The following is a 26850-nucleotide window of genomic DNA, read 5'->3' on the forward strand; positions in this document are numbered from 1 at the left end:
ACACACAGAGAGAGAGAGAGAGAGAGAGAGAGAGAGAATCCCTCCTCATTTTTACCTATTACAGTTTCCTCTGAAAGTTGATTCAAGTGCTATTTCCTATATAAATAACAATTTATTGTTATGGATATTTGTCGTATCCAAGTCTTTCTGTTATTTTTAACATGGTATAAACTTCGTCTATTGTCCACTTAAAGGAGCATTCTTTATTATTATTTAGGATTATCTTCTTCATTAACAACCAAGTATAAATGACCTCTCTTTGGCATGGAACTGAATGTTAGCCTTAATATGATGAGTTCCCCAAAGCAAGCTGTTTAAATCTTTTTGATGTTGAAGCCACTTGTATTTCTTACTATCTTTCTTCCCCTTTCATCATAGTTCCAAAAGTATCAAAAGACTGTATCAAAAGATTCTATAGGCAATTCATAAATTGCGCTTTGAAGGAAAGTTACTTTGGGCCTACCTTGATATGGACTAAGGACATCATGTTACCCAAGTGTTCTGTTCCAAGAGAAAGAAGCAGCTAAGTTTTGCAAGATCTTATTCTTTATTTAAATGGTGATTAGGTTTTAAGATGGTCCAGTGGAGACTCCCTGGCAAAACAGGATACTGTCTAATAATGTTGAACAGTGTTTGGAAAAGCTATGGGGAAAATACATGTGTTAACTGTGGGAAGATATGACTGGAATGACTGTTGCAGGATTTTTCTTCTACGCCCTGAAGCCTATTAAATAACATAGAATTGCCATCCTTGCTACTATGTACTGCTTTTCCATATTATGAACCATTTATGAGGAAATAAGGACTGGTTACAAAGTGTTGTATGTATGTGAAGCAAGACTTTGCAGTTGTTAAGGAATCTGAATGAGTTATAGTAAAAAGGACACTCAAAATGAGGAGCCCTGTGTTTTAGGTATATCAAATGGACATTCATTAAATGTGACCTTGGTAAAATCATAGGATAATAGAAATTTAGAGGGGAACTTAAATCTCATTTACTTCACTCTCTATTTTAAAGTATGAATTTTCTCTACAGTATTTCCCAACTGGTGTTGCATCTACTCGAAAATAATAGGTAGCTCACTATCTCTTGGTTCCTTCCCTTTCATTTCTAAGATAGTATTATTTGATAAGATTTTCTTTGTTGATTCAAAATCTGTTTGCTATTTGAGTTCTAGGTATATCATAGGAGGTCCTTTCCAGTTGTTACTAGTAGTATCCAAGTATTCTTTACTTCTTGCAATTGCTTTTTAAATTGTTTATGCATTTGTTTATACACTCTCCCCTATTCTATGTAATAGAAGCTTTTTTTTCCCCAAATGGAGAATAAAATTATTTTTCCAAACACTTGCAAAGATAGTTTTCAATATACCTCTTCACAGAATCTTGTTTTATATATTTTTCTTTCTCTCCTCTCTCCTCCCCCACCCCCAAGGCAGCAAGCAATCCAATATAGGTTAAACATGCGCATTTCTACTAAACATATTCTGTTTTTGTCATGCTGCACCACAAAAATCAAATCAAAAGGGGGAAAATGAGAAAGAAAAAAAACAAGCCAATATAACAACAAAGATGAAAATATTATATTATGAGAGATAGCCCTTTCCATCCCAAGTCTATTGAAAATGTCTTGTCATTGTTGAAAAGAGCCAAGTTCATTATAGTTGATCATCACATAATCTTCTTGTTGCTATATACAATGTTCTGGTTCTACTCACTTCACTTAGTATCATGTGTCTTTCCAGGTTTTTTTGAAATCATCCTGCTCATCATTTCTTATAGAACAATAATATTCAATTATATACATATATCATATCTTATTTAGCCATTCCCCAACTGATGGGTACTCATTTTCCAGTTCCTTACAATACAAAAAGGGCTGCTACAACATTTTTGCACATGTGGATCCTTTTTCCTTTTTTTTTTTTTTTTCCTGAGGCAATCGGGGTTAAGTGATTTGCCCAGGGTCACACACAGTGTCTGAAGTCAAATTTGAACTCAGGTCCTTCTAATTTCAGGGCTGGTGCTCTCCAGAATAACTGGATCATTTCACAACGCCACCAATAATGTATTAGTGTCCCAGTTTTCCCATATCCCCTCCAACATTCATCATTATCTTTTTCCGTCATTTTAGCCAATCTGCGAGGTGTAAAGTAGCATACCTCAGAATTGTCTTAATTTGCATTTCTCTAATCAATTGTGATTTAGAGCATTATTTCATAAGACTAGAAATGGCTTTAATTTATTTGTCTGAAAATTGTCTGTTCATAGGGAAAGACTTGTGAAATATAAGTTTTTTGAAGGCAGATAATTTTGTCACTTTTGTCTTTGCATAGGTACAAGCACAGAGAGATAGAATGCTGGATTTGGGGACAGGGACACCTGGGTTAAAACCTCCCCTTAGACACTTACCAGGTGTGTGACCCTCATATAAATCACTTATCAATGAACCTCAGTTTCCTAAAGTTATCTTGGATGGCATCAGCTGCATGTAGAATAATGAGATTCCTTTTTGTGCTCAGTTAGTCCCCTAATCTTTCTATGGTTGATTTTTACTTTTTATTGTAATATTAAATATATCACTGAAGTTTACTTTGAAGTAACAGAGCACTTGTGTAAAGATTTAACAAAGAATTTTGTGTTTTTTGTACCTTCTACTTCTTCTTCACAGGGAATCTTCAACCAGTTTCAATGTAGCAGTGAGAAAGTCCTTCCTTCTGATACACTTCGCAGTGCTTTGGCAAAAACTTTTCAGGATGAGCAACGCTTCCAGCTGGGTATTATGGATGATGCTGCTGAATGTTTTGTGAGTCCTTCCCGTTTTCTTTCTTATGAAGCCTTTAGTATGATAACTGAGCCCCTACTCTTTGGGAATAACCATGTCTTCACCTTAACTGTTAGAACTAGGAGTCTCTTCAATGGTTCAGAGCAATTTTCTTCTAGTTGTTATAGTGCTTGTTGACTCGGGCATATTAACTACTTCATGCTTTGTACCGTCTATTCTTGCCATAGTCTAAAGCTATAACTATAATCCTCATAGAAATCAGGGTTCCCATTAGGGTAAGTAATGAGTGTTAGTTAGAAACATTGTCCAGAGACATGAATGTTTTGCATGAAAGTGGACCTCTGACTTAAGAATGATCTATTTCAGACAATCACATTGTCTATATTAGTAGGCAATAAGATTACTTTCAGAATTATTTCTTGACCTTAATTACATTTTTAAGCACATAAAAAGAAGTTAGATCCATTAGTTTTGAATAGTGACAGAATATCTTTTCATCATATAATGAAATACCTAACGATCTCTAAGGTGCCTTCTAGCTCCAAGATCTTAGGATTCTATAAGTGATGTCTTTTCTCAGTGGTCAAAAGAAAGTTTGAGGGGCAGCTAGGTGGTGCAGTGGATAGAGCACCAGCCCTGAAGTCAGGGGGACCCGAGTTTAAATCTAGTCTCAGACACTTAACATTTCCTAGCTGTGTGATCCTGGGCAAGTCACTTAATCCCAATTGCAAAAAAAAAAAGAAAAGAAAGAAAGAAAGGTTGAGAAGATCAATAGGAATAAGAGATATTCCTGCCACTCTCCAAGGTTCCATTTTTGCCATTCTTTTTTGTATGAGCTGCTTGACTACTTTGCCAATTTTCCATTTTTATTCCCTCTGTGGTAGGAGAACCTTCTGATGAGGATTCACTTCCACATTGCAGATGAAACCAAAGAGGACATTTGCACTGCTGCTCACTGCATCTCTCACCAGAAGTTTGCAATGACTTTGTTTGAACAGGTAGGTTCTTTTTTTTTTTTAAATGTCCCAGTCTTTCCAATCGTCTTTGCCCCAGAATATGAGGTGTCATATATGAGGACTGACATGCTAAGGGCCTCTGATAACTGTGGCTTATTTGTTTTTTTTTCTGCCTTAGTGTGTATGTACTAGCTGTGGTGCCACCTCTGACCCATTGCCCTTTATCCAGATGGTACATTACATCTCTACCACTTCCCTTTGGTGAGTCCTAGAGGTTTCATCTCATTGAGACTTTTGGGCTTTAATTTGTGGTGATCTAGATAATTTGAGCCCTTTTTGCTTAGGCAATTTCTGAATACTTATAGGGATTATGAAATATGGGGATTATTCAAAAAATATTTAAAATACCTTTTAGTCCTTTTCTTTTCCCTCCCCCTCTCTTCTTTCTTAGGACCCATTTCTGTTGGATGAAGTGATAGAATAGAAATTCTTTGAATCTTCAGATCTTAGGGAGTTCATAGATGTAAGAAGGATTTTTATCTCCTTTGTCTAGTCCATGAAACATGAGAAGAAAGCAGAATATGTGAGTTAAGGCATTTGTGAAAAACTATTTCGTTTTAACTTTGGAAACTTACGCCTTCCTCTCCTTTTAATTTATCACACTTAAGCAACCAGGCAATTTGTATGTTGGAAAGGCGAGAGAAGCCGTCTCCAGGCATGTTTGGTGAATTGCTGCAAAAAGCCAGTACCATGGGTGACCTTCGGAACTGTCCCGTGAGTGAGGGAGAAAAGGGGGGAGAAGGGGTAGGCAAGGCAGCAGGACACAAATCATTAAAAGATATGGGGATCCAACCATGGTGACGATGTCCATGTTTCAGAGTAACTGTGGAGAGAAGATCCGGATTCGCCGTGTACTAATGAATGCCCCACAGATTATCACCATTGGGCTTGTGTGGGACTCAGACCATTCCGACTTGGCAGAGGATGTCATCCACAGCCTGGGTACTTGCCTCAAACTGGGTGATGTGAGTCTCATTTCCTTTGAATATATTGATCTGAGATCCTGTGGGAAATATGAAAGCCTGGTATTGTTCTACACTAGTTGAGATTGAACACAGAAGAAAGAATATCTTTGCCCACAAACTTTTACAACACAACATGCATAACAGTTAATACATTCAGGAGAATTACCTATATGTTAAATGAGGAAAAGTCCAGTATCTAATTTGAATAATTGGTGAAAAAATCTTTGCTGAAGAAGTAGACCTTAAAAGATAGGAAAGATAGGAGGATGCAGCCTGGCTAATAAATACTTGTTGCTTGATGGATTTTAAAAAAATTACCCAGTACTGTGCTATTCCAGTTATGGGAGTTAATCTGGAGAAAGTACCAGAGAGGACCAGTGAAATTTATTGGAATAGTAATTTTGAAAGACAGGGAGGAGCAGAATGTGTGTTGAGTTTGTGCCCATTGAGGAGGATGAGAACAAGTGGAAGTGGTCAGCAGTCTCTCAGTGGTAATATTCAGGGAAGCATATGAGGAAAAGACTATGGAAACAGGATTTTACTAGCATAGGACTGTACTAACCAAGTTGAATACAACTAAGCTATGGATACAACTTATGTTCTCTGCCAGTTACAAGAAAGAATAAGGATTGAATGGATAGTTAAAAAACATTTATTAAGAACTTACTATGTGCACAGCACTGGAGACACAAATAGAATTCTGCTCTTGAGGAGACTACCTCTAGGGGATTTCATCTGTGAGTCAGATGGTGAGGCTCAGTGATATATAGGGTACAACAGCAAAATAGATACTGATGCAGTTTCTTTAGGGCTATTTACATTGATAAAACTTCATTCTAATGTTATACCATTTAACAGTGTCAAGGCCTTTGTGGATGAGAATTTTCTTTTCCATGTCTTCAGTACTGAGACTCCTGAGGAGACATGAACTGCAGCACTTGGGGAAGCAGGTCCCAGCTGAATTTCCACAAAGGTTGCTTCCTTAGACAAAAGCTATGGGGAGAAGATTGAAAGTGGGGTTAGTGTTGTAGGGGGCCACTGCTGCTTCCAAATTTTGTGTGACTGAAGGAATCTTGGAGGTTCCTTTTTACTTTAGTAGGTCATTTTGATAATGTCTGAAATGTGTTCTAGGTCCTCTCCTACAGGTCAAGTCATTTACCTCTTCAAATTTTCTAAAGTAATTATTATTTGTCCTACATTTGACTTTAATTTAATAAGCTTTCTGTTTTTGTCTTATCTTCCCAACTAAATCATAAGGACTGAATCTTTTATAGTTTTATATCCCCAAGAGTACCTAGCATGGTATTGGCCACTGAGGTACTTAGTAAATGTTGACTGGACTAACAGATAGGAGTTACTTGGGAACTATTTTACATTGCCGTACTCTCATTTGAAAGCTCATAATTGGGTAGCTAATAGCAACTTAGAGATTGGGGAAGTATTGACTTGAAAAGAAATAGGTTGTTTTGCTAAATTGTTTGCTTATTTCCTGCTTTCTTATATACTCTCTCTTGCAAATAAATGATCTCTAGAAGAAAAACCTCTTTTTTTGGAGGATTCTTCTCAATCTCCTGTTGGCCATAACTCTTCTATTTCCTTTCTTTACCCATCTTATTTTCCAATCATCTTTTCCCCTTTCTCTACTTTTTACTTTTTCAGGTTCATTCCTAATGGAGAAACCTTTCCATTTCCCATATTCCCATTGTATTTTTTTCCTTTCTTTTTTTCCCCCTGAGGTAATTGGGGTTAAGTGACTTGCCCAGGGTTACACAGCTAGGAAGTATTAAGTGTCTGAGACACTTAATTGTCTCAGACAATTTGATTTGAACTCAGGTCCTCCTGACTTCAGGACTGGTGCTCTATCCACTGTGCCACCTAGCTGCCCCTATTCCCATTGTAGTTATCAAAATAATGCTCTTATTGGTCAAGGGAGAGAAAAGTTAGTAGATTGATAAATATTAAGAAATATTTATAAAAACGTTAAGACTGATGAGGAATACTCTGAGAGTGCTGTGTATATCATGACTCTTCCTCTTTTTTTTTTTTTTTTTGTTTTTTGTTTTTCTGCAGCTGTTTTTCAGAGTGACTGATGACCGAGCTAAGCAATCTGAACTGTATTTAGTGGGAATGATCTGTTATTATGGCAAACATTATTCTACTTTCTTTTTCCAAACAAAGATCCGCAAATGGATGTATTTTGATGATGCTCATGTAAAAGAGGTAGGAAAGTTTAAGTGCTTTGTGTGGAATATTATCATAATAAAACCTGACATATGTTTAGTACTTTATGGTTTGAAAAGCAGTTTATACATACATTATTTCATTTAAGTCTCACAACAACTTTGTGAGATAAGTGTTGTTAATCCATCTTTTATATCCATCCATCTTTATAGATGGGGAAACTGAGGCACAAAGACATTAGTTTTGCCAAGAATCACACAAATAGTTTTCAAATCCTACCTTCTAAAATCCTCTGACTTGAGGGGCATCCAGCAGGGCCAGTGGTATGTGGGTTTTTCCTGTTTTTCCTATGATTTAGGTTCAGGAGCTGTTTATCAGAGTCTAAGCTGTTATCAGAGATATGATGGTTAGATTTTCCTATCAGCATGTTCCAGCTTGTCTCTTCTTCAGAGTATCTTGCTGTTTCAACAAGGTTTAGAATCATACATTTACAGGGCATACTTGGATTGTTGCTCTTCATGTCTATTTTTTTCCTGGTCTCCCCAGCTAGATTACAAGCTTGTTGAAATCAAAGACATTGTGTTTTATACTTTAGTATCTTTCCCCGCTTCTTTCTTCCTCCCTATCTGCCATGCCCATTGCTGAAATTTCTAATAAATACTTCTGCTGCCCTGTCTGGTTTTAACTCCATGAACAAGATTATCCCCAAATTAAACTCATCACCTTCAGTTGTTGTTCAGTCGTGTCTGATTCTTCATGACCCCATTTGGGTTTTGTTTTTCAAAGATACTAAATATTTCTGCAGCTGAATAGATGAAGAACGGAGGCAAACAAGGCTTAGGGTCACCCAGTTACTAAGTGTCTGAGGTCAGATTTGAACTCGAGGAAGATGAGTCTTTCTGACTTCAGGATTGATACTTTATCCACCTCGCTGCCCAATTTAATCTCATCACCATGCGGCTAATTTGAGCTTTGATTGACAGCACTTCCCTCAGCCTCCTCTCTGATTATAGGTCTAAAAGGTGAAGTGCCAAACTTATTCATTGCCTGCCTTTATAGAGGATTGAAATTGGACTTTCAGCTCAACTCATTCCACTCTGCATCTGCTATTCTATCTGGTTTCAGCTTCATGAAACAAGATGCTCCCAGTGTCCCCTTTCCCATGCCTATACTTGTTTTCCTGCCTCCCCCAATTAGATTATAAACTCATTAAGGGCAGGGACTGTCTTTTTATTAATTGTAACTTTAATGCTTAGCATAGTGTCTGGCACATAGTAAGCATTTATTGAATTGGGTTAGATTGAAAATCAGCTGTTTGAATCCCAGGACTTACAAGTTAGTTTACCATCAACATTTGAAAACCATTGTAGAGCAATGGGGAAAAAACCTTATTGAAGCCATATAATATTCCCATTTGGGTTTGGGTCACAGAAATGTATTTTTAGATAAAAGGCCTTGGGGGTTTTATCTATAAGTTGAGTAGAGAACAGTGTTATAAATACAGGACCCATTATTGAGTGAAGCCTTGACTGGTTCTGGGAAGCATCAAATCCCCTTAACAGTGGGCAGCACAAAGCCATCTTGTTATTAGATGATGGAGACTCTTTCAAATGCTGTATAGAAGACAGAGAAACATTTTGGAAACTATACCTTGAAGACCAGAGATTCCATAGCCATAGCAAACTAAATATCTAGTATGGTATGAACTGAACACATTGTGATGAGATATTGCCTAGGAGGAGTGCTAATTATAATCATAATTAGAAGCAGTGTGTTAAATTTACAGTTATAATGAGTATATAAATAATAAATGGTGAGTGACTTGATTATTAGGGTGCTAAGAAATATGAATATTATCTTAATTTTCTTTACTTTTCCCTGGTATATTTTGGAGAGCTCTATGCCAAAACTAAATGAGGAACATTTTGCTACCAAAGGGAAATAAGATGGGGGAGGGAATAAACATATATAGTACCTTTCTCTATGCCAGGCACTATTCTAAACACTTTACAGATATCTCATCCTTTCTAGAAACACAATTGATTTGGTTCTCAGAACAGGGTTGACTTGGGAAAGTTGTTGGGTTACTGTCTCTATTATTTCTAATCAGTCTTTAGAACTAGGAGCATAGCTGACTCTTAGTACATTGTTTTGATTGAATGGTGCAATCATCTTTTCTGAGATTAATTTTGAATTAGTTTTAAAATATAATTGTAACTAGCTCTTGGCCAGAAATGAAATGTGTTTATGTAGCAAGAGCTAGTAAATGCATATTTGCCTAAAATCTTGCAGGTCAAATCCAGAGGGCTCTGAATTTAAAAAGAGATGGAAAGGAATGAAGTGCTCGTGTTTATGTATACTCAGCTGGATCCCATACAAAATACAGGAAACCTGGGAAGATAGTAGCAGGAGCTGTCTCTGTCACTCTCTGTGACTTTGGACAGGACTTCTCTGGACTCCAGTTTTGTTATCTGTTGCAGTAGATGGGCTCTGAGGTCCATTCCAGCTCTCAGCTTGTGATCCTATGAGACCTAGTCTTGGTTTCTGAAGGCCAGTTTTGAGGGATGGCTTGAGCAAGCCACTTCTCCTCTCTGGCCCTCAGGTTTCTTTGTCTATAAAATGAGGTTAGAAAAGATAATTTCTCAAATCTCTGTAGGTTGAATATGCTCTAATTCTATAAGTACCTTTGAACTACAGAGATGAGTAAATTCTTACTCTTCTAACTGTTTCTGCTTCAGATTGGGCCCAAGTGGAAAGATGTGGTAACCAAATGTATCAAGGGACATTATCAGCCTTTGCTGTTGCTCTATGCTGATCCACGAGGTACCCCAGTATCTACCCAGGATTTACCCCCTCAGGTGGAGCCCCAGTCATACAGGAGGACATGCTATGATAGTGAAGATTCAGGTAAGCAATCTCAATCTTGTTCTTTCTTATAATTTTTGGACATGTCCATTGAATATTCAAATGACCATCTAAACTTTTTAGCATGTGGACTAGCATGAATTGAAAGGATGCTCTGTGAAGTTTGCTGTATGGTAGCCTCTCAACCAGTTTCAAGTTTGGTATCACATGATAATCCTACCCAAATGACCAAGACCTTCCTGGAGGGTCTTGTGTTAAACTAGCTTCTCGTTTGACACAGATCTAAACTGATATGCTAGATCCCAAAGCAGAAAGGAATTTTCAAATAAATTTAAATTAATTAAGAAGCTTGAAATCAAAATTGAATTGAAAATTGAAATTGAAAAAGATTGCAAGGAATAAAATCCCACTGGTTAAATCTAAAATATGGAGGCATTAGTACCTAGCATAGCAATATTGTTGTAGAAACATCATTAGTCCCATCCAAGGAGCTGTGTCTGAAAAAGACCAGTGTGATTAGTAAGGAGGAAATAATTTGTTTGAACAGATAAAATGTGGTATTTTTGCTAGTAGTGAAGGATTTTTGTTTACAAGGTCCAGATATAGTATAGACAGATCCTACTTAATAAATGACTGGTATTACAGAAATTCATACAATTCAGGTACATTTGAAAAAGTACGTCTGACCTCTGGTCCATAGAGGAGGAAAAGATTGTTCTCCTCCATCCTAACCCTGAGCTAGCCTTGGGCAAAATTTGAAATAGGTTCACTGGTGTCTTTTCAACTCTCTTTCTACATTCCTATCTTCTCTAATAATAACACCCTCTTCTCTGAGAATCTCTTGAGAATCATTAAGCTCCTGTAGTGCTAGGAACTGGGAGTACAAAGTAAAGCCAAAGAGTCTGTTCTCAAGAACCTCACAGACTAATGGGAGGAAACATGCTAACCACATACAGACAAGATGAGTATATTATAAACTGGAGATGATCAACAGTGTCTTCAAGTTCCCCTTAATCTGTAGCTTTAAAAACTAATTGCTACAAGATAACTGTATAAATGTGTACATATATTGCATTTAACATATATTTTAACATATTTAACATGTATGGGGATTACCTGTCATCTAGGGGAGGGGGTGGGGAGAAGGAGGGGAAAATCTGAAACACAAGGTTTTGCAAGTGTTGATGTTGAAAAATTACCCATGCATATATGTTTTTGTAAATAAAAAAAATCCAAAAAAACAAAACAAATAAAAAACAAAAACAAAACTAGCTGCTAGGTCTCTAGATGATGTAGTGGATAAAGCACCAGACCTGGTTTCAGGAAGACCTGAGTTCAAATCCACTCTCAGAAATTTAATAGCCGTGTGACCCTGAACATTTTTTTCTCACCAAAATAGATATAATAAAAATAACATACCTCCCAAGATTATTGTAAAGATCAAATGATAATTTTCAAAAGGTAATTGTAAAGTAATTAGCCCAGTGCCTGGCACAGAATAAGTGCTATATAAATGTTAATTATGATTACTATTATTAGTCATCCATGGTTCAAAAAGTCCCCTATCTTTCTACTCTACAACCTCTAGACTTCCTACTCAAAACTTCATTTATTTTTCTAATGCAGTCTTCTTAGGTGTTAGGGACAAATTACTCTGATTGAATTAATTCATATTCCTGTATAAATTCACCTAATTTTCAGGTATGCTTCCTGAGACAAATTATAAGAATACTTGTTAACCTACATAAATCTCGTAATTCCTAGAATTTCAATCAATATAATTTCACTTTAGAAAATAAAATTTAAAAAAAAATTATGCAGGAAGATTTTGGAAGCAGGAAAACAATTATGTTTAGTTTTTCAAAGTTGCCCTTCTTTTCAAGGGGAATTTCCTTTTTTTACTTCTGAATCCATACATTTTCCAAATGCCTTGGGAGTTTTCACAAATTAAAGCTGGGATTTCACAGGCTTTTTGCTTAAAGGAATCCTCTGTTAGTTAGGGTCTGCATGTAACCTTATAGTCCTTTGTCTTGGGAGGCTTTGACTTTAGCTATCAGGACCTCCAGTGACATTTCTGTCTCATTCTTCTTTGTGTTCTGCCTATGTGATCCCATCCTTTTTTTCAGGGAGAGAGCCTTCCATCTCCAGTGATACCCGGACAGATTCATCAACAGACAGCTATCCCTGCAAACATTCCCACCATGAGTCTGTGGTCAGTCACTTCTCATCTGATTCCCAGGGGACAGTTATCTATAATGTGGAGAATGACTCTCTGTCTCAGAGCAGTCGGGACACAGGTAGGAAGCTTGGGGGGTTGGGGGAGGGGGGAGGAGATAAAGGAAGAGCTTCATCTGGTTCAGCATAACAGTCATTAGCATCCTAGGTGCCCAGTCTGGGTGGGAGCCTTGAAATCACCGAGTGAAGTTCCTCCTGAAGAAACCTAAATGACAGCTTGACCTCAGAAAGAGGAATGAGGAGCTCAGGAGACTGAGTGTGGGTGTGAAAGGGTCCTGAAGTAACCATGGGAGAAAGAGTTCCTTTACACAGAACTGTTTAGGCAGCGATCATTGAAAGCCATTGGACATGAAGGTTGTTCCTGTCCTTCAGACTCTTGGCTCTGCCCTTTTGGGGCCCTGACCTGTGTGTGCATGCCCATAGTTCTGTTTGTACATCGAACTTGATATTTCTATATGAAGATGCCCTGAGAGAAAGGACTGTGAGGGAAGAGAACCAAGTCTAGGGACAGAGAGGAGACCTGTCCATTTGTTTTCTATTCTTCTTAAATCACAGAGAGGAATTAGATGACTTCTAATTAGATTATTCATTTTTGTGAATACACCCTATCCTCTACTCTTGGAACATACAAGAAAACCCCTCATTCTACTTAGAGCGGCCATCCAGCAGTAACTCTCTCCATTTATCTTAGCATCACAGAGAAATAATCCTCCTTCTTGGTAAGGCTAATCCCTCTACCCAGTCCCTTAATTTCATTTCTCTGCCTTTTCCAGGACAGTCATGTCCTTGTCCTCATGTAATTTATCTCTCACCACCGGCTCTGTCCTTTCTGCCTATTTCAGCTTCTTGAAATAGTTGCCTACACTTGATGATTCTTCTTCCTCATTATTTACTTTCTCCTCAAAATTCAGTCATTTCAGTCTGAAAACCCTTGGGGGTTTTCTTGGCAAAGATGCTGGTGTAGTTTGTAATTTTCTGTAGCTTATTTTTCTTTTTTTTATTGAAGTTTTTTATTTTCAAAACAGTGATCCTTGAAAAACCTTGTGTTCCAATTTTCTCCTCCCTTTCCCCCACCCTCTTCCCTAGATGGTGTGTAATTCAATATATGTTAAACATGGTAAAAATATATGTTAAATCCAAAATAGGATAGATATTTATACAATATCTTACTGCACAACAAAAATCAGATCAAAAAAATTGGAAAGAAAATATTGAGCAAACTACAACAAAAAGAGTGAAATGCTATATTGTAATTCATCCTCAGTTCCCACAGTCCTCTCTGGGTATAGATAGCTCTCATCATCACAGAATCATTGGAACAGGCCTGAATCATCTTATTGTTAAAAAGCAGATAATTTTTCAGATGAGAAACTGAGGCAAACAAGATGAAGTGACCTGCCTCAAGTCACCCAGTTACTATGTGTCTGAGACCAAATTTGAATTTAGGAAACTGAATCCCAGGCCCAGTGACCCCTCCACTTTGCTGTCTAACTGTCACATGTTCACTTCAACGATTTGCAAATTAGGCTTCCTTTTCTGCCACTACTTTTTATAAAGCAACTTAATAAATTCAGTGACGTTTGCTTTCAGTTCTCATTCTTCTTATCCTGTCTCATAACTTTTGATACTGTTGATACTGAGTGGTAGATTTCTCCTTCCTTAGCTTCAGAGACACTGTTCTCTTGTGGTTTTCCTGCTTCTCCAACTTCTTGAAGTTTGCTCCTCATCCTCTGACCACTTCTTGGGGATGGACCTGCCTCTCATTGGCCCTTTCTTCTTTCTCTTTGCTACCTTATTGGGAATTTTTACTTCCATAACTTCACCTGCCACTCCTGTGTGTAAGGACTCCAAAATTTTTATTTCCAATCCTGAATTAGCTCTTTTCTTAACTTGAGACCCACATCTCAACTCCCTGCAAGATCTTATTGCCTAGATGTCTTATCAACACCTCAAACACATCCAAAACATCATTTTTTAAAATAACTTTTTATTGATAGAACGCATGCCAGGGTAATTTTTTACAGCATTATCCTTTGTATTCACTTCTGTTCCGATTTTTCCCCTCCCTCCCTCCACCCCTTCCCCCAGATGGCAAGCAGTCCTTTACATGTAGAATGGGTTACAGCATATCCTAGATACAATATATGTGTGCAGAACCGAACAGTTTTCTTGTTGCACAGGGAGAATTGAATTCAGAAGGTATAAATAACCCGGGAAGAAAAACAAAAATGCAAGCAGTTTATATTCATTTCCCAGTGTTCTTTCTCTGGGTGTAGCTGCTTCTGTCCATCTTTGATCAATTAAAGCTCTCTTTATCGAAGAGGTCCACTTCCATCAGAATACATCCTCAAACAGTATTGTTGCAAAACATCATTTTTTATCTTTTTTTAAATCTGTGGCAGAATCGTTTGACTCATTCCTCATGCTCATAGTTTGTATCACTCTTTTTTCTCTTTTATCCCATTAGAATATTACCAGGTCTCTTCCTGGTGCTAATACCTAATCTAGTCCCTTAATACCACTTGCCTCAGTAACTTGCTCCTAATGTCTCCCTGCCTCTAATCCCTTCTCTCTCTAATGCCAATTTCTGCCAGAATAATCTTTCTTACACAAAAATATGGCTATGTTATTTTTCTGCTCAAAAATCTTCAGTGGCTCCTTATTTTAACAATCCAATAATGTTTAAATTCCTCTGCTTGGCTTAAGCTTTTCTACTTTTCTAGTTCTGTCTTCTGTTACTCCCTTCTACACTTTAACCAAACTGGATCTTTCCTCTTTTCTCCCAAACACACACACACTGTGCTTTCCTTCCTCTTAACTTCTGCACATGTTGTTCCCTCTGTCTAAAATGGTGTTCCCTTCTTGTCTGTTGTATTTTTTCCCTTTTTTGCCTATTAAGTTTCTACCTCTTTCTTAAAGACTAACTCAAGTGCTTCTTCCTCTAGAAAATCTTCTCTGAGTCTCCTAATTGGCAATATGTGTCTTCAGATCTCACATGCCATTTTGTTTTGTAGTTATTCAATGTACTTTTCATATAATATGGTGAGTTACCTGTTTTGGTATCTGATTCCTTTACTAGATCATAGGTTTCCCATGGGCTAGGACTTTGCCTTATCTAAACTTTCTTTTTCTTCCAATACCAACCAATGTGCTCTGTACAGATGTAGTCACTAAAATATTAGCCTTGATAGTATGGGTGAGGATTGATCTAGTACTCAAGTTATTCAGGAGGAATCAATATTGATAAGGGCACAAAAAAAAAAAAAAAACTGGTGATTGCAGGGAAAAGTAAGGTATAGAAGCAATGTCCTTGTTCCCAGAAACATATTTACTGAACCTACATTTTTATATGGAACTTTTGTGAGCTGAGTAGCTTTTATAATGTGACAGGCTATGACAGCATAAAATTAAATTGCTACGTGAGGTCTTAAGATAGATAGCACAGCTAATTTCATCAGAGCACTATTGTTAGTGTTGACACTTTTCAGTACAGGAGAGATTCATATAGTTCACTGAATCCTTATAAGGGAGAAGTTTTCTCACTCCACTTTTTCCAACTTGATCCATCCTCCTGCCCTCAGATTAGTACTCAGAATAAAGTAAGAAGAATATCAGAGTAAGCAGCAAGATAGAGCATTGAACATTTGATTAAAGGAATGTCACTGCCTCATCTGAGTTCTTATAACCAATTGTGCATGTATAATTTTTCACAAGTTCCTATTTGTGAATATAGATTTCTGTATTGAGCCTCCCATTCAGGAAATCTGAACACTCTCTGTGATGAGAACAGCATCCCAGTTAGGTGGTACATTCCTTCTAAGCCTAACTTCCAGTTAAATGCTCATTGTTTGCCTCTGAATACATCTGGTTGATTCAGCTTTGGTTTCTAGCTGATCATTGTAGAGTGGATGCTCTCAAACCACCAGGATGTATTTGATCTTGCAATCTCTTGTCTTCTGTCTTTGAACACTGACCATTATCTTTCAAAGGAAGTCATATATCTCTTCATGCAGCAGACAAGTTTCAGGACACTTTACACAAACATTATCTTTGTCTTTGAGGAGAATATATTGTACTTTAAATGGTTGGCAATCAGGTGGAGCCATAATGACAGGGAAAAAGACAGGAAGTTGCCTGAACTCTCCCCAGTTTCCCTCAAAACAACTTTAAATCAGCATGTGTTTTCTCTTTTCACTTCAGGCTACGTGGATTTATGAAGTCTTCCTTTTGTCTTTCTTTCCTACGATGAGAATCCCCATACAATTCAAATGTTGCATGAATGCTAAAAGTTTAATGCCAGAGCATAAAGATCCTATACTAATAATAGGTCCACAGGTAAAAGTTGTAGCACTTTTAGCAACATTGTATCTAATGTTTAGTTTGCATCAAATCTTTAGAAGTGATGAGCAAAACTGTGGCTGATTTAGAATATGAAGATAAACCAGCAAAATTAGAGAACTCTCAATCCTAATGTGTTATCAAACAGAAGGAAAGGGAATGGAATAAGCATTTATTAGACACCAACTGTGTGCCCAAGCACTATGCTAAGTTCTTTACAACATTGTCTCATTTTGATCTTGTGATGAAGAGAGCCATGTGTCCCCAGAAAGGGGACTGTAGGAACTGACTGTGGATCACAACAACATTTCTTACTCATTTTTTCCTTTTTGATTGGATTTTTCTTGTGCAGGAAGTTAATTATATATATGTTTACATATATTGGATTTAACATATATTTTAATATGTATAACATATATTGGATGACTTGCCATCTGGGACAGGGGCTAAAGGGAAGAAGGGGAAAATCTGGAACACAGTTTTGCAGGGGCCAATGTTGAAAAATTATCCATCCATGTGTTTTGGAAATAAAAAGCTTTAATTTAAAAAGTTTTAAAAAATTGTCTCATTTGATCTTATATAGAAGTAAGATGATGATGAATTAGGATACTGAAATTGGGCACTGCAGGCATACTGCTTTAAATGATGCCATTAAAGGTCTCAGAATAGGCAGGGGTGGGATTCAATCAGGTCTTGTTTTCAAGAAGACTGTGAGAGGAGTTGCATGTTTCTGCTCTCTCTCTCACATTCCCTGTTCTTTCAGGACATCTTACTGACAGTGAATGTAACCAGAAGCACATAGCCAAAAAGGGTTCATTGACAGAACGTAAGAGGAACTCTAGTCGGACTAGGAGGAGAGCCGATGAGCCACAGTCTTCTGGATACCACAGTGAAGGTCAGTCATGGCCTTATTTCTTGTTGCCCATCCCTGTCACTTTTTGAGCTGATGCATTCTGTCTCTTCTTGTTCACAGCACTCATGTAGATATAGAATTAAGGGCATATTTATATTAATTTGTACTAGTGTAACACGAGGGTCTCTGTGCTGGTTTATCTGTGGATTTTAGGAGAAACACTAAAGGAGAAGCAAGCCCCCAGGAGTGCCCCTAAGCCATCCAGCAGCACCAGTAGACTAAAAGATTTTAAAGAAACGGTCAGCAACATCATCCATAGCAGACCATCTCTGACTTCACAAACCAATCAAGGATCTCCCTGTGTGGGAAAAGGAGACCAAGTTGAAAAACGTCCCCCTCGGAGCCTGCCCTTGCACTGTCAAGACTGGGATGGAGAGAGCACCAGCAGTGAATCTAAATCCAGTTCATCCAGCAAGTACCGTCCAACTTGGAGACCTAAGCGTGAGTCTCTGAATATTGACAGCATTTTCAGTAAGGACAAAAGGAAGCATTGTGGCTATACGCAGCTCAGTCCATTCTCTGAGGACCCAGGTAAAGGGATAGTGGGAGAGGAACAAAGTTGACCTAGTGTAACCATATGTGTAGAAACTGTATGTTTTCTAAAGGGATTACCAAGCCAGTGAAGAAACATTTATTAAATGTTTACTATGCATCAAGCACTATGCAGTACGCTGGGGGGATATAAAGAAAAGCGAAAATAATCCTTGACTTCAGGAAGCTCACACTTTAACGGAGGAGACAACATAGAAATAGTCATGTACAACCAAGATATAGACAGGTTAATTAAAGATATTATCCAAAAGAAAGCTCCAGCATTTAAGGAGATTGGGGAAGACTTCATGCAGGAGATGAGGAAGGGAGAAATTTCAGACAAAGGGGACAGTCAGTTGGGAGATGAAGTGTCACAACCAAAAGACAAAAAGGCGTTGAGTGTCATTGGATTGTAGAATATGTGGTGGGCAGTAAAGTGTGAGAACACTGGTAAGAGGTTAAGGTAAGAGGGACTAGGTTATGATGGTCTTTAAAAGCCTTTGAAAGAGGATTTTATATTTGATCATGGCAATAATAAGGAGCCACTGTAGTTTATTGGATAGGGAGATGATATGATCTCATCAAGATCAATTTGATAAATAAGAGGAGGATGTTGTGGAGTGGGGGGAGGTATGGAGACCAGTTAACAGGCTGTTGTAGTAATCCAGATGTGACACTGTTGGAAAGAGGAGTCATGTGAGAGATGTTACAAACATAGATTAGGTAGGATTGACAACTGATTGAATTTGGGTTGTGAGAGTGAATAATGATGATTCAAGGATAACTTCTTTTTTGTTGGGTAATGGAGGGTGACAGTGTACTTGTTAATAAAGTCTAACAAAATACATTATGACCCCTAGACATGGCTTGTGCCCACAGTAACCTGGGGAAATGGTGATGATACAGAAAAGTCAACAGTTGTCTCTTTTTCTGCTTCTGGTTAGTGGGGTGCTCAGGAGTATCTTTGGATGTAACACTAAATAACACTAAACTCACCCTTTTCCCCCCTACTTCTGTTCTTTGGTTTGGCTAGCTAAAGAGTTTACATCAAATGAATTAAATAAACCAACTGCATATGACCCCAAAACCAATGGGCCAAGCTTAAAACACAAGAATTGGGGTCCACCCCGACCTGGTATTCACCTTATGGACCAACATCCTCGATTAATCCAGAGGATGGAATCTGGCTATGAGAGCAGCGAGAGGAACAGTAGCAGCCCTGTCAGTCTGGATGCAACTCTGTCAGAGAGCTCTGGCTCCCACAGGTACTGTGCAAGGGATCATTGACCATTTTAGGGCAGTGTTGAGAGAGCTTGGCTGTGGCTTTATGGCCCTGAATGGGTGATGAGACTGGCTTCACACATGGCAGAGCTAGTCAGCTTGGCTAATTTATATGGCGACATCTCCCTCTGCTGGACAAAGGGTTTAATGCAGCCACAAAGTGGTCTGAAAATTAAGGGACTTGGACATAAAAGTCAAATTTGGAATCATCCATTAAACACTAATTAAATGATTGAAGGAGAGACTCTGAAACCCATGAATTTGGGAATCTCAGAGACAGGGAGGTGCACAGAGTCAGATCTTGCTCCAGACAGTTAACTTAGTTTTGGGTCTGCCTCTGTTGCAATTTTCTCATCTGTAAAAGGGAAAGATAATAGTAGATTATAGGATTGAATAAGATAATATTGGTAAAGTTCTTTGCAAACCTTCAAGGCCCTCTCCTGTTTGAAAGGAAACATTGAACAGCCCAATAATAAGTTCCTGCTAGAATCTGGGCTCTATGTTTGATGCTAGAAATACTAGTACCATAAGTGCAATCATGCTGTTTGGAAGGGGCATGTCATCCAGTGGCGGAAATGACAGTATAGACAAAGACAGGGGGCCTAATGGGGACAGATATGACATATATCTGTAGTGTTTGTAACATAAGGTGATTTGGGAGGATGGCACTAATTGAAGAATCAGGAAGGGCTTTGTATAGAAAGTAGTGATACTTGAGCTACATCTGTCTTTTTTTTTTTTTTTAAATAACTTTTTATTGACAAAATTCACGCCAGGGTAAATTTTTACAGCATTATCCCTTGCACTCACTTCTGTTCTGATTTTTCCCTTCCCTCCCTCCACCCCTTCCCCCAGATGGCAAGCAGTCCTATACATATTAAATAGGTTACAGTATATCCTAGATATAATATATGTGTGTAGAACCGAACAGTTTTCTTGTTGCACAGGGAGAATTGGATTCAGAAGGTATAAATACCCTGGGAAGAAAAAGAAAAATGCAAGCAGTTTATATTCATTTCCAATGTTCTTTCTTTGGGTGTAGCTGCTTCTGTCCATCCTTGATCAATTGAAACTGAGTTAGATCTCTTTGTCGAAGAAATCTACTTCCATCAGAATACATCCTCATACAGTATCATTGTTGAGGTATATAATGATCTCCTGGTTCTGCTCATTTCACTCAGCATCAGTTCATGTAAGTCTCACCAGTCCTCTCTGTATTCATCCTGCTGGTCATTCCTTACAGAACAATAATATTCCATAACATTCATATACCACAATTTACTCAACCATTCTCCAATTGATGGGCATCCATTTATTTTCCAGCTTCTAGCCACTACAAAAGGGCTGCCACAAACATTTTGGCACATACAGATCCCTTTCCCTTCTTTAGCATCTCTTTGGGGTATAAGCCCAGTAGAAAACACTGCTGGATCAAAGGGTATGCACAGTTTGATAACTTTTTGAGCATAGTTCCAAATTGCTTGAGCTACATCTCAAAGAAAGGTTGGGGGTTCTAGGAGAAAGAGATAAAGGAGGAGAGCATTTCAGACATATGTAATTGTTCATACAAAGGCATGGACTTGGAAGATGGCAGTATCATCCATGAGGACTCAGTTTGGTAAGATTACTTGGGGGACAGGGATAGTGGGAGAGGGAAGAGAATGAGAAAGGAAAGAGAAGTTTATATTTTATTCTAGAGCCAAATAGAAGATCAGTGAAGTGGATTGCGTAAGGGAATATAAGTATTATTATTAGGATGTAATATAACATCCTAGTATTAGGATGGATTCCATAAATTTGGCAGCTGATTAGATGTGTGGAATAAAACACACTAAATAGCTGAGGACAATGCAGAGGTTATAAACCTGGTAGACTATGGTTGTGCCTTTGACAGAAAAGGGTAAGTTTGGCAGACAAAGGATTTGGTGGAAAAGTAATGAGCTCAGTTTGGGGTATATTGAGTTTAAAATGTCATTAGGACATATTTTCAACTGAAGTTCAGGTAGAGACTTAAAGAGGGGCCTATGGATAGTGAGTCAATAACCTAGAGATGATAATTTAAACCAAAGGAGTTGATGAGATTAACAAAAGAGAGAATGTGGAGGGGAAAGAGGAAAAAAGCTTAGAATGGAACATTGCAGGATATGCCAAAGTTTGAGGGCTTGATTTGAATAGTGAAGACAGAGAAGGAATAGTCAGCTCGGAGGAGCACTTGTAGAGTACAGTATCAGAAAGGAGAGAGAGGTGATTAATGATAAAATGCATTGGGGTAGGTAGAGGAGGAGAAGATTTTCAGAGGAAGAATAAGACTTGCAAAGGAAAAGACTATCAGATTTGGCAGTTACAAGATCACAGGAACTAGTGCATTTAAAATTAAGAGGCAGGTAGGTTTTTGAGAAAAAAGTCTTTGTAGCAAGTATGTCTGGGAAAAGTCTCCTTTTCAAGATTGAAGTTTATAAGAAGAGCCACTCCCCAATTAATAAATACTAATGGACATCAATAGAATTTTTTTTTCAGAGGAAGCATTTCAAACTATTAATTCTCCAAATCATAACAATTAGGGAAATGAAAATTAGGACAATTCTGAGGTACCACCTCATCAGAAAGGCAAAAATAAAGAAAATGACATATGTTGGAGTGACTCTGGGAAATCAGGAATATTATTGCACTGTTGGTAGAGCTGTAAACTAGCCTAGCCACTGTGGAAAGAAATTTGGAACCATGTCCAAAAAGTAGCTAAACTCTGCATTTGCTTTAACCCAGCAATACCACTACTAGGACGTTATCCTAAAGAGACCAAAGAAAGAAGAAAAGGAAAAATGTTTGTAATATCTCTTTTTGTTTCAAAGAACTGCAAACTAAGGGAGTGTCCATCATTTGGGAGGGGGGGATTGTTGAAAAAATTATAGTGTATGAATTGGTGTTATAAGAAGTGATGGAAGAGATGGTCTTAGAGAAACTTTGTATGATCTGATGCAGAATGAAACAAGTAAACCCAGGAAAAATTCATATAATGGTGACACATTGTAAAGACAAACTGCTTTGAAGGACTTTGCATATTTATTATAAAGGTTTTGCTTTTCTTTTTTTTTTTTCCTTCAGTGGGTTGAGGGGGAAGTGAGAAGGGAGAAAAAAATTGAGGGGGGAAAGTTAAATTTTTACAAATCAGAAAACTTTGTTGTTAAGAGTTTTTAAAGATAAAGATCATTGGTAATTTGGAAGAAAATTATCTTAATTGAGTGATAAGATCAGAAGTCAAATTAAATTGTAAAAGTTTGAAGAGTAAGTGAAAGTAGAAATGGCAAGTATAGATGGGGAGGAGAGAGAGAGAATGATAGCTTGAGCATATCTGACAGCAGTTGAAAAAAAGACCAGTTGATAGGAAGAAGTTGAAGATTTGATATAGGGGATGGCTGAGAATGTAATCTGCTGGACAGAAGTGTATGGACTCAAGTGTACTTGAGGGCTTGACCTGAGCAAGAAAGGCCACCTTTTTGTCGAATACCCAGGGAAAGAAAAAATGAATGGGAGATGATGTCAAATTTAAGATAAACAGAAAGAGAGACGCTTACATTGAATATCATTATTTTTTTCCACTATAAAAAAAGGAAGGTCCTCAGCTGAGTGAAAAGGATGTGGGAGAAGTGTGGAAACACTGAAGACCTCATACTGCGTAGTGTAAATGCAGCTCCCTTCACATGGAATGATGAGAGTCATACTATTTGTAGTCATACCATTTCAGAGCTGGAGGAGAACATTGCGATCACTCTTCTTGTCCCCTCATTTTACAGAGAAACCAGCTGGGCCTGAAAGCTGTCATTGGCGCAGCATTGCAGGCCAGCTGATAGTAAAATGGGAGCTCCTTGGCCAGTGCCATTTTCGTTGCTCCAAATACATTTGTTGAATAATGTGCAAAGCAGACGACTGTGCCTACGTATAGTCACATGCACAGTCCCCCTGCCTTTGCTATAGAAGGACACAGGGGGAGGGCTGGATTTGTAGCCATAAGAGTTATGCTGATTAATCACTGGGGTTCCCAGGCAAGCCATCCCACTTTCTCTGTCACACAGGGGAATTGGAACCCCTTTCTAGCTCCTCAATGGAGCTCCTTCAGAGGATTCTGATTGCTCTTTCATCTCACAAAATTAGTTTGCCAACAGCATGCTTATAAAGCTTCAGGAAATACCTCAAAGTATTTATGCTGTGATTGTACTTTCTCCATTAAATCCTCTGTAATTTGCTACGTGTGGGTAGCTTTAGATCTGGGCTTAAATCCTACTTGTATGGCTTTGGATAGGTGCCTCAGTTTTCCTTATTTGTAAAATGAGGAACTTGAACTAGGTGACCTTTGAGGTTCTTTCCAGCTCTAAATCTATCTTTCAACATTGTAGAGAGATCAAGTGGCTTGCCCAGGGTTACTCAAATTGTAAGTGACAAAGTTGAATCATCCCAGTTGTATCTGGCCATTATGCCATATTGTCTACTTCCATAATGGCAGCAAATAGATTGTGACAACTTTTAAACTCCCTTGCCTAGTTTCAGGAAGCTCTCTGCATCGATCCCTAGAGTATGCAGCAGTGGTATGAGATCATCCCACTTTTCCCCCCCATTTTACAACTGAAGAAACTAAAGGCTTATAATCAAGGTCTGACTGACCCAAGGTCACATGGCTATCGGGCAAATTTGGAACTGGAACTTGTGAGGAAGAAAATAGGGGCGTATCAAAGTATGGATGATAAAGGGTAACAAGGAGATAGATAAAAGGAGAGCTGAGAGATGACTGAAGCATCCCATTTTGGGTACCATTTCAGTAGTCATTTTCATGGTGTTGACTTCTGTCTTCTTGGGAAATAAATCTTAGGAGCTTGATTCTAATGCTGTCACTGTAGCCTATGTTTTCTTTTGAAGGGATACAAATGTGAAAAGAGTGCCTGGATTGGTCCCTGCCTGGCGCCAGATCCCAAAGTCACACAGCAGTAGCAGCATACTGGAAGTGGAATCAGTTTCATCCAAAAGTAGCTGGACAAAGAACCAGCCCTCACCTGGAAGGATAAGAACACAGGTTTGTTGAGGTCACTTGCTTGCTTCCTTCATCCCAGCCTCTTGGAGACTTGAGAATGAGGTGATAATTAAGGATTAGCCCTTCATTTGGAGATAAATGTGGAAGCATCTTATCTTCCTTCTCTTTGATGTTTATTTCCCTCTGTTGGGCCATGACATAGCACATACCATGGTGAGTTGTGTGCTGAGTCAGCTTGAATGTTACCATGCATTGGGATGCAAGTCCTGAGCTGGCAATTGAGAAGAAAGTTTAGTGCAAAGAGGTTCTCTGAGACAATGGTGGCTTTGTCCAGGAGAGATCTATCTTAAGGATGACATTTCATGGAAACAGACTCCTCTCTCCATGAAGTTTATATCAGGATTAATGTCAGCAGGTGGAGGAGGATAGCTGGCACTAATACAAACTTATCAGTCAGACCATGAAGGTGCAGGACAACCTTGGGACCCCCTGTGCTCCTTATGCTGTGCCTTTTCCCCTTCTTGGTAGTTCTCAGTATTACAACTTTCTTCTTATCAAAATAATTTCTCAAGAAAGGATCAGAAAACTCATTCAAACAGAGATAAAGTCAAAAGAGGTGTCTTTGTTGGGATTCTAGGTCTCAGCTCACAGGTGGCTAAGTATAGAGTCCAGGCTAGCTCCCTGGAGGGCTTCAGGATCAGCCAGAATCAGGATGAATTAAAGTCATTAGTCTTTAGGGAGAGAAGTGAAGGAGGCAGGCAAGCAAAATTCTGGATCCTGGAGGCCAGAGTCACCAGCCTCTTTCATCTTCCTCCTCCTGCAGCCAAGTGCCTCTGCCTCCCTTGCCCTCCATTCCTTCCTATCATTATCTTAAGATTCAACAAACACCTACAGTGAGAAGAGCCATTTATCCAAATATATGCCAATAGAATCATTGTCTCACATCAAATAGGTAATTAGCCTTAAGTGCTCGGTTGTCTGATTCAAGTACACCTTTTTTGGAGTTTGAGCCCTCTACAGCAAAGGATTTGTAGTGATGAGAGAAAGGGAAAGCCTATCTTATTTGACCTCCTGAGCTTATCCTGGGCTGGCTCCATTCAAAATGGAGTACTAACCCTTGGGGATTTAATGGAAATTGTATGATTAAGTGATAATCTGGCATTGACATTCATTTGTTTGCTTGGTAGGCATTTAAAAAAAAAAGCCTCAACTGGCATGTAGTCCTAGGCTCTAGGAAGGAAAGTTTTGTGAATACCTTCTGTCTCATCCTTATAGTTTCTTGTGTTAGAGGTTTAGAGTTGATAGAATTAAATTCAGACATGAGGAAGAAGAAACTTCATAGGTAGCAGAGTACTTGAAGGCTAAGTATAAAATGCTAGGGAAGGGGCCAGTGTCTGATGAGTGAAAGACTGTACACAAGCGCTGGTCCCTTTCTAAATAGTAAGACTCATTCCCCATTTGAGACATGGTCAAAGGATATGAACTGGCAGTTTTCAGATAAAGAAATTAAGGCCATCTATAGTCATATGAAAAAATGCTCAAAATCACTATTAAGTAGAGAAATGCAAATTAAAATAACTCTGAGGTACCACCTCACATCTGACAGAATGGCTAAAATTATAGAAAAAGGAAATAAATTTTGGAGGGGATGTGGGGGAAATTGGAACACTAATGCATTGTTGGTGGAGTTGTAAATTGATCTAGCCATTCTGGCAAGCACTTTGAAATTATGCCCAAAGGGCAATGAAACTGCATATTCTTTGATCCACCATTGCTACTATTGGATTTGAATCCCAAAGAAATCATAAAAAATGGAAAAGGATTTACATGTATAAAAATATTTAACATAGTTCTTTTTCTAGTATAAAGAATTGGAAATTGAGATGTCCATCAATTGAGGAATGTCTGAACAAGTTGTATTGTATGGATGTGATGAAATACTATTGTGCTATATGAAATGATAAGCAGGAGCATAAAAAAAAAAAAAAAAAAAAAACTTGGAAAGCCCTGTATCGGATTGCTTGTTGTCTTGGGGTGGAGGATAAGGAGGGAAAAAATATGGGACTCAAAATCTTACGAAAGTGAATGTTGAAAACTTATCTTTATATGTAACTGGAAAAAATAAAAGAAACAGCCATAATAGTTGGGATTCCCATAGATTTTTAGGGTTTTCAAATTGAAGTTCAGAGAGGATGATGAATTGTGCCTTGGCATTCCACAAGTGACATGAGAAGCAGATTCAGACCAGGGTTTTCTGACTTAGGGCGATTTCTAATGCTGAGGGTCTTTTAAATTTTCAGAAAGTTTTAATAACTTCAAAAACATAAATGCTACAAACTTTAAAAAAAAAACCTGAGTTTTAATTACTTAAATACTTGTTTAGTTTTGTGAATTTTAAAAAAATAAAATTTTAAATTTAACAAGACAAAGAACATTGTCAATTCTGTATTTTGTGTGCAACAAATTCTGGATGTCATCTTTAAGTCTGGAGGATCAGTAGAGGAAGTCCTCTTGCCCTGTCATCTCAGTCACCTGATTTATTTATCTATTTTTTATGGCTTTTTATTTACAAGATATATGCACGGGTAATTTTTCAGCATTGACCCTTGCAAAACCTTCTGTTCCAACTTTTCCCCTCCTTCCCTAAGCCCTCCCCCAGATGGCAGGTAGACCAATACATGTTAAATATATTAACGTATATGTTAAATACAATATATGTA

The 26850-nt window shown here is 38.1% G+C and overlaps 1 protein-coding gene across 1 annotated transcript in view; it reads left to right on the plus strand.

The window, feature by feature from the left end:
• USP54 (ubiquitin specific peptidase 54) overlaps window positions 1–26850 on the plus strand; it is a 65042-nt gene that overhangs the window by 18905 nt on the left and 19287 nt on the right. The window contains 13 exon segments of the mRNA XM_051982143.1: window positions 2672–2806; window positions 3670–3783; window positions 3920–4002; window positions 4410–4515; window positions 4620–4766; window positions 6837–6986; window positions 9686–9854; window positions 11939–12109; window positions 17149–17280; window positions 17452–17829; window positions 18863–19094; window positions 24019–24146; window positions 24149–24172. Of these exon segments, the coding sequence (XP_051838103.1) occupies window positions 2672–2806; window positions 3670–3783; window positions 3920–4002; window positions 4410–4515; window positions 4620–4766; window positions 6837–6986; window positions 9686–9854; window positions 11939–12109; window positions 17149–17280; window positions 17452–17829; window positions 18863–19094; window positions 24019–24146; window positions 24149–24172 (1969 nt within the window).

The sequence above is a fragment of the Antechinus flavipes genome, chromosome 2, assembly GCF_016432865.1.
Source record: "Antechinus flavipes isolate AdamAnt ecotype Samford, QLD, Australia chromosome 2, AdamAnt_v2, whole genome shotgun sequence".
In the NCBI taxonomy this organism is placed as follows: Eukaryota; Metazoa; Chordata; class Mammalia; order Dasyuromorphia; family Dasyuridae; genus Antechinus; species Antechinus flavipes.